This window comes from Pungitius pungitius, chromosome 8 (genome assembly GCF_949316345.1).
Source record: "Pungitius pungitius chromosome 8, fPunPun2.1, whole genome shotgun sequence".
Classification (NCBI taxonomy): domain Eukaryota; kingdom Metazoa; phylum Chordata; class Actinopteri; order Perciformes; family Gasterosteidae; genus Pungitius; species Pungitius pungitius.
In genome coordinates, this window is record NC_084907.1 from 18,384,730 (window position 1) to 18,392,641 (window position 7,912).

The following is a 7,912-nucleotide window of genomic DNA, read 5'->3' on the forward strand; positions in this document are numbered from 1 at the left end:
GGTAGTCTCAGAAATGTCCCGTTTGCAGCGCAACTCATCTCATATGGTAACTGGGAGAGGAGGGCGGCGTTTTCGGAGGAACTTGCTCACTTTGCACGTTCGCTGTACGTCACATGGAAACTGGGTCGGGGCATCTCACAATGCTCTGTTTCTTTGTGTGTGCTGTTATAAAATACACTCAACAGAGGAAAGCAGTGTCAGAGACTAGCAGCTGTGATGATGTAAGAGCTGAAATCAGAGTAGTTCTTCATTGAGGTCATGGTTGTTTGGACAATGTTTTCAAAATCCAGTTACATAGTGCCGCCGAATTCTGTCCTGTCATGAGCAAGGTATTATAGCTCAGAGACATCACTGGTGGGTCAGTAGAGTCCTCTGATGCAAAATCTCTTCATCTTCATTCTCCCCCCCTTCACCACTACACACACACACACACACACACAAACCCTCTTTCGCACTATAAATCTCCCTCTGGGTAATCAGTCAGTATGCATCTTTAAATCTGTCCCTAATCTATATTATTGGCATATCACAGTGGACAAGGTTATTCATTTTTTTACTCTTTGTGGTTATACTTAGGGATTGATTTTGACTTGACACCATTTTTGTCTTTTCTCTTTGTGCAGGACAAGTTGCAGTCCTTCACTTTCCTGGTGTTTGTGGTGGTGTGCGTCTTGGGATCTATCTACCTCTATGTTGTTCTTCCTGAGACCAAAAATAAAACATTTATGGACATCAGTCAGAGCTTTGCCAAGATCAACAAAATCCCTGCCCCCTCCCCCGGGTGTGAGATGGAGCTGATCTGTAAGCCCAACATTAGTGGAAAAGCCCAAGATGTTACCAAGATGGAGAGTGCCTCATAGCCGAACAATGTGTAAAAAACTAATTTGGAGGAGCAAGGTTGAAATTTAGGCTAGAAGCGTTTGTTGTTGTACATATTTATTTAATGAATTGTTAATTAAATCAAATCAATGAGCAAAGCTTTTGTTTCAATGCCTTTTGGAATTATGTATATATTTTAAATGACTCATTTGTAATGGCAGAAACCTTTTTATTATTATTATTGTAGTCAATCGATGGTTAAAAAAAGGATGGTGTTACAATGAAATATTGATGTATTGTGTAAACATTTTTTTAAATGACAAGACGGTTCCCTGGGTGGCACTCTGTGAACACAAAGCAGCATCAATTCTATACAGTTGATACACTGTCCCACACAGGTCGCTTATTATTATTTTCACACAGGTTTCTTAGATTGTCCTTTACTTTGTTTTCTTGGTGATCTGTGTTTAGGACAGTTTTACCCAACTGACTCCAAGACAGAACTGATGGACATTTTACATGGTGTGAAAAACTCATACAAATTGATAGATTTGTAAAAAAAAGATGGAAATTATGACAATCAAGGGTAAAAGCCAATTATTAATGGGTTTAATTACACACTTTGGGCTTGGAACTGATTACACTAGAATCAGACAAGCTGTAGCAGCATGCAATATCATTTGTGGTCGTCTGAAAGCAGCTTCATATTGAGAAGGGGGCGGACATCGAAAGACAGTCTGATGAGAGACATATTTTGGAGGATTAAAATTATAATCCGTAATACTGATGTCTTGGTTAACTTTCCAAAATAGACAACAAGAGAAAGAGAGAGAGAGAGAGAACCAATGGAGCGCAGGAACGCTAAAGGGAACAATTTTTGGGAGCCGCTCCAAATCTGAAAGGAGCCAAGGATGCTTCCCAGCAGATGGGGAAAGGAGGCGAAGGAGGATCATTGAACAGCAGTTACATAGTTTGCTCCGCAGTGGGGTGTACGCTGCATTTTAAAGTCCACTATTCAAGCCAACTCCCCGCTCAAATGGACACAGATACACAGCTGGGTATGTCATGCAATGGACAAAAGGATTTCCGTGTATCCACATGGCATTTTTTTAAAAGACAGGTGGGGAAATCTTAGTTGAAATGAAACAGATTCCATTCGTTCAACTGGGGAGCCGGCGGTGGAAGTGAGGCGATGATAATATCTGAGTAATAAAGTGTTGTCCCATAGCTCTGTTCCAGCAATTTACTCTCGAGAAGTCACACTTTCTGCAGCATTAGTGGATAATTGACAGGAAGATTTTCTGGTGGGAGATGAATTGGCAGACAGCAAGGACATAAATACTTCATGTTTAATTAGTTGAAGTTCATAAAAAAAGGATGAGGGATAAATCACTGTTTGTACGACCTCTTGGATATCCTGGAAAGTTGTTAAATCAACTTTCCATTATGCAAAGTAAGAAGTGGGCGCAGGAGGTGCTGTGTAGATGTTGCGTACACTTTGAAATGTTTTGAATGCTAGCTTTCGTGATATTGCCTGGCATGTATAATGCTCAGTTTTCAGTAAACTATACCTTAAGAACAGTTAAAAGGAAGCATCAACGTCCCCCGTGCTTGCAGGAAGGAGGGGATGATTTATTTTACACTACCCAGGTTTAAATGTCCTCCATCTGATGAAAATGAAAATCACAGCCCATATGACATTTTTATCTCAAGCCAAGGATGTTGTTCCCTTTATAAGTATTTATAGTACACGTATTTGATGTGATGAAACAGTGACTGGTTCTGTCCAGTATCTCTGAGGGCATATTTTAATGTTGACCCTTTTAGGACTGGAAAGTAGGCCACTAGAGCAGAAGAAACGGATACTTTGTTTTTGTGAGTCCTCAACAAAGACCTCATCTCTTTTGATATTATCCAAGTTTAATCATTGATTTTAAACAATGGATTTGGGGTTCCAACTGTGGCAGATCAATCGGTGCAGGGAAAGCTCGTCATGGAGTGATTATGACAAAAGGCAAACAACCGAACAGAAATCAAATGTGAGACGGTGTTTTTTTGCATGCTACAGTATCTATAGTATCCCAGTGCTTCTCTGCAGTGGGGAATGGGTTATTTTCTGCTCCTAATACAACGTTTAGGTTTAAACCAATAAGAAATAACTATTCTATTCTACCCACATGCATGATTCTAACATGCACACAGCATGTGGAGACTCCTAAACCTCCCACTGTAGCCACCTCAGCCAGGGGATTAACCCACTTTGTTTTTCTCTCCACCAGCTGCATCCACAGCTCTGTGCAGTATTTCTACATGTGATCACCAGCATTTTAAGAGAAAAGCAAGCAGCAAAGATCAATTATCATTCTAATAACCGGTGTGAGATTTCTAACTTCATTCCGGTATGTAAATCAATGCAATTGCAATTTGTCATAATTGCTATACCTGTGTGCAATATAGTTATATTTTTATTGTTTGCAAACACAGGTCCTGTTGTAAATTGACATTGACCTGTTGAATCCAAGCCTCCCACACCTGCACCTTGGGGCACTCTGCTGTCTGTGTAGAGTATCAACCTGCTGATCCTCTTCTGCAGACAGACCTGAGAGAATCATTTGAACCCTGTCCCCCAGGGTTCAGTAGGGCCTGCGGATATTCTTGATGCTTGAATTTCGAGTTGGTTGCCTTGGCTTTATCTTCGAGACCTAGGTTGACATTTGCACTCATTAAAACAGTGATTTGGCTAAAGGGTCCTTCAACTGGCAGCTCCATTTAGAAGGCTGTTGTGTCCCCAAAGCACAGGCTTTCTCCTTCAGGCTGTTCGTTTACCTCAAGTGAGCTTAAGTATTTTAGACAGCCTCAGATACATATTGAGAAAGTGAATTGCAGTGTTAGTACAATATGTAGTCTCATCGTCAGTCTCTAATTGTGATAACAGCAATGAAAATTCAGCCCCCCCCCCCCTCTGACCCTGTTATCCTATGGAGGATAACAATGTTCAAGCTAGCTAGCGAGTGAATTAACTGTTGTGGGAACACAACCGGAATCAGAAGAATTCAATATTATTTTAATTAGTATTTCATTGGAGTCCCCTCCTAAAGCACAAATAAGCGTACCCATACCTCTTAACTAACCGTTGGGGTTGGTGCAGGATATTGAAAGAATGACATAGCCTTTTAGTAAACCATTGCATGTCATCCCTTTCAATTGCAAGTAAAAGTCTAGGAGTGCAGCAGCAGTCAGGTGAAGAGAGCCTTTTTTCCTCTGGTTCACTACATTTAACCTGACTAAATGAAAGTGGTCCATATACGCTTCCCTTCATTGAGAGCTGGGATAACATTGGAGACTTTCCTTAACGGTGGTCTACGCTCATCAAAAAGACAATTATCATCAGCTATGCAACAATGAACTGATTTACTTTTTGATTTAAACGTCATTATTCCAATGAAGTGAAAGCTCAGGCACTGTGTTAACTTTCATGACCCTTCATCACTTTACACGGTGCAGTGGGATGTGAGTCTGTGTGTTACAGAATAAATGACTCGCAGTCCAAAATGACCTCCCTAAATGTGTGACAAGGCAATGATAGGCAATTTACACAGTGGAGACTCAACTGAACACTACACTATTATTTAATTATAAATGTAGTCACGATTGAATAAGCCGCAGATCAAAAGAGCCAAACATTGGGATCTACCCGAGGGAACATGAAGAAACAGCGCTGATTTGTTCATTGATTCAAATAGATCTCATGTGTTTAGTAATGTTAAGGTTCTAACAAATGTATAATCTTCAAACAAAAAGCAAGCCGTTTTGCACAGACGCCATTAACAAGATGCACAAGTTAAAAGGGGGATTGACACCCGCTGCTGCGACAGCGACACCATACATTTGAACACGTGTGCTTTGTGCACAGCCACCACTCAAGCCAGGATCTGCAGCTCCAGTTCAGAACTGACTGACCTTGTACAATACGGGAAAAGGCAACTTATTCAGGCAGCGATACGCCGACCCCTCCCCACTGCAGCGGTGAAGGAGGGGGTTGTCATGCAAATGACCCACTCGGGCTAATGAGCGGGCTGCTGGGTTTAACCTACACTTAACCTACACCCTACACAAGGAGCTCTTCAGAACGGTCCACACAGACAAACCAAAGATTTACGTCACACGTTGAATCATGTCGGGAAATCAGCACAGTGTTCTTATTGATTATGACAATATTTAACAATAACAGTGATGTTCGGGAGATACTGTATAGTGTTCATTTGGAAAGTAAAAGCTTGGCCATTTGCCCAGTCAGGGGTCTGCATGCTCAAATGCTTACTTCCGGACAGCGAGGGGAGGGTGACCTTTTCAATGTCATATTTCACTGAACGACAGGGAAAAGGCTTCAAAACATATGAAGCAATGCTTTTTGGGGGAAAGAAGGGAACAGACGATGGAAGCTGGAGATTAGATCATTGTGTTCACAGTTGTTACTACACTTGGGAGTGGCCAGGGGTGCAACCTACCTCGACTCAGGAGCAACACGGCATCATCACAACACCAATGGTACAGTCCTCACTCTTACTACAGTTTTTATACTTGCACACGTAAGGTGTAGGGAACCTCACCACGGGTGCTTAGCCTCCCAACAATGACGCTCTTCTAAATCTAAAGAAAGACTAAAAGATTAAAATCAAATAAACAAAACAGTAAACCATTTGTTTTAACGATGTAAATGCATCAAAACAGCTGCAGGTGAACCAACAAATCAACAACAAACCAGATTCCCAAAGTATTTCTTCCCAGAATGTTGCATTTGCATGAAATAAGGTTTCCAATACAGAGAAGTGCACGTATAGTACAGTTCCTATTCATTGTGATAATATTAATATCCCATCTAAAATTGTAAGCCTCATGGTGTTAGCTTTCAACCATTGTGTTTGGCGATTACCATGATAATTGCATTCAACCTAATGGGTGTATATTATAATATATCATTTGCAACAGAGCTTATTTTCTAAACAGAAACCGAAAGATACAGTAACACTGAGCGGATGGTACATTTTGGGTCAAGACACGTTCTCATTGGGCATTCCAACTAAATATATTTCTAACACAATGAATAATGTTTTTCAATCTTTAAAAGTGGTTTGCATATTAAACTAGAAGTAGACTTCTGGAATATAAAGCTACATTACCTGTTCAGCACAATAAGCTTTAAACACAACTATGTATCATACATAAAGGTGTTGTGGCTGCCATTTCAAATAAATTGATCCTTTTTAAAGGCACACAATGCAACGCAGATAAAGGAATAATTCCTTGTCTATCAATGCACAAACTCTTGGTAGCATTAGTATTATAATTCTACACTGATTCAGAGACAGATGCATGCATGTGGGTCAGTGTGTGGGTCCGTTGGCCTAATGGGAGAGAAACACACCGTTCGTGTCTTGAAATAGTTTAAAATGACAGTTCGCCACTGCACCATCTACAAAGCACGAGCTTAATGTGGACCTGAGACATGTTTGTCCTTCCAGGTTCACAAATAAACCGGCGGATCTCTTTTACTCACACTGTGGAATCTCAAAATGTTTTCTTGTCCTTGCGACATTGAGGATGTCCTTGCGTTACTCTTCAGTCTCTGCATCTCACGTGTTGTCTTTGTTTATACAGTACAGTTTATGCTCGTATATATATATAAATACTTTTAGGATAAATATTTAAAACTTTATTGTATAGTTGTTATTTGTCAATACTTACATCCATTCTACTTTTCTTGTTGTCTGTGTTTATTACTTTTAGAACAAAGTGAAAACTGGAGTCGAATGTCATGTATTCGTAGGCGTTTGAAGCCAAAAAGGTTTATTCTGATTCTTTTGGTGTGCAAACAGAGTTTAATTTTGAGACTTTAAAGTATATTCAAGCAACTATGATCATAAATTGTCCAATGGGAGAACATCTTGATTTTAAGGTCTCTAATAGAACAAGATGAACATTATTTGCCTACTGGAGCTCCATCTGACTGGGAGCTCTCACAGTAATTACACTGGATTAGCCTTTGTGTCCATGCTTAATCCCTTCCGTATGTGGCGTGACTAGAATCACAATTGTTTGGTTTAATATTTCGATGACAAAACACACAAAATTCCCTCTTTTGTAAAGCCTTCTGAATACTAGACATTTGATAACAGGTATTTGGAAAAGATTCATTTACACACAATCCTTTCACATGTCTGAAATAATGTGACAATTTGACTGGAATAGCTGGTAGTTATGAAACTACGTATCACCTCAATCTGCAACTGTGCTCGGCTGTATGCTTTTTAAATAGATCTTTTGTAGATGTATACCTTCTTGGCTCATTGCTTAGCTGCCAGGCCTAACTTCACTCTTTTGGTTCAGGTCCAATGCTCTCATGCTGTCATTTTTAGCCACAGCTGTTTATAGTACCCAGACTACACTACTGGCTCCTTTGCCAAACAGCAGATACAGAACAGAAAAGAGGTCTTTTGGAAAATCCAAGAAAACGGTGTAAATGAAATAATAGTAAAGTACAGGCAAGAGAGACTGTGTTGTTTTATGGTACAGCCTTTGCAGCTATTGCAATGGTACATTATAGCAGATTGGATTATGGTATGTGAGAGTAGAATAACTAGATAACAGTATCTGTATAAACCAGCATGTTTAAACTCAGCTACTGTTTCATTAAACTCACCATGAGAAAACATAAGAATCCATATACCTTACAATATTGTCTTGAAATAGATTAAATAAAACATATCTCAGATTTTAACAGTTCAGACGGCATGACGATCGAGATAATATGCTTTAACTTTGAGTTTCCTGGGCTAGCGCACTTCACATGATTGCATAAAAAGTCAAGTTGTGAGGAAGGCGTTGTGCTTATAAAGAGCTGGTGAGCTGACTCATCCCACAAGGAACCACAGCGGCTTACGATCTTACTGGTTTTGCTGTAGTTATGCCCACTGTGTGAAAGCCATAAGCATCTTTATTATTACCTAATGTGTTTATGCTGATGCAGCAGGTCCATGGACGGTGGACCTGCTGTTAGAGTGACACTGATCGATTGACTGACAGACACAGATTC

The 7,912-nt window shown here is 40.1% G+C and overlaps 1 protein-coding gene across 11 annotated transcripts in view; it reads left to right on the plus strand.

Moving 5' to 3' along the window:
* Positions 1-2,359, plus strand: part of slc2a9l2 (solute carrier family 2 member 9, like 2) — a 56,507-nt gene extending 54,148 nt beyond the window's left edge. For 8 of the 11 annotated variants that reach the window (XM_062563835.1, XM_037491252.2, XM_062563836.1 and 5 more), the window contains one exon: positions 624-2,358. In XM_062563835.1, the coding sequence (XP_062419819.1) occupies positions 624-860 (237 nt within the window). In that variant the 3' untranslated portion in view covers positions 861-2,358. Of the gene's footprint in view, positions 1-623 lie in introns of all 11 variants that reach the window. The other 3 variants (XM_062563839.1, XM_037491255.2, XM_037491256.2) reach the window with 1 other exon arrangement.
* The last annotated feature ends 5,553 nt before the right edge of the window (positions 2,360-7,912 follow it).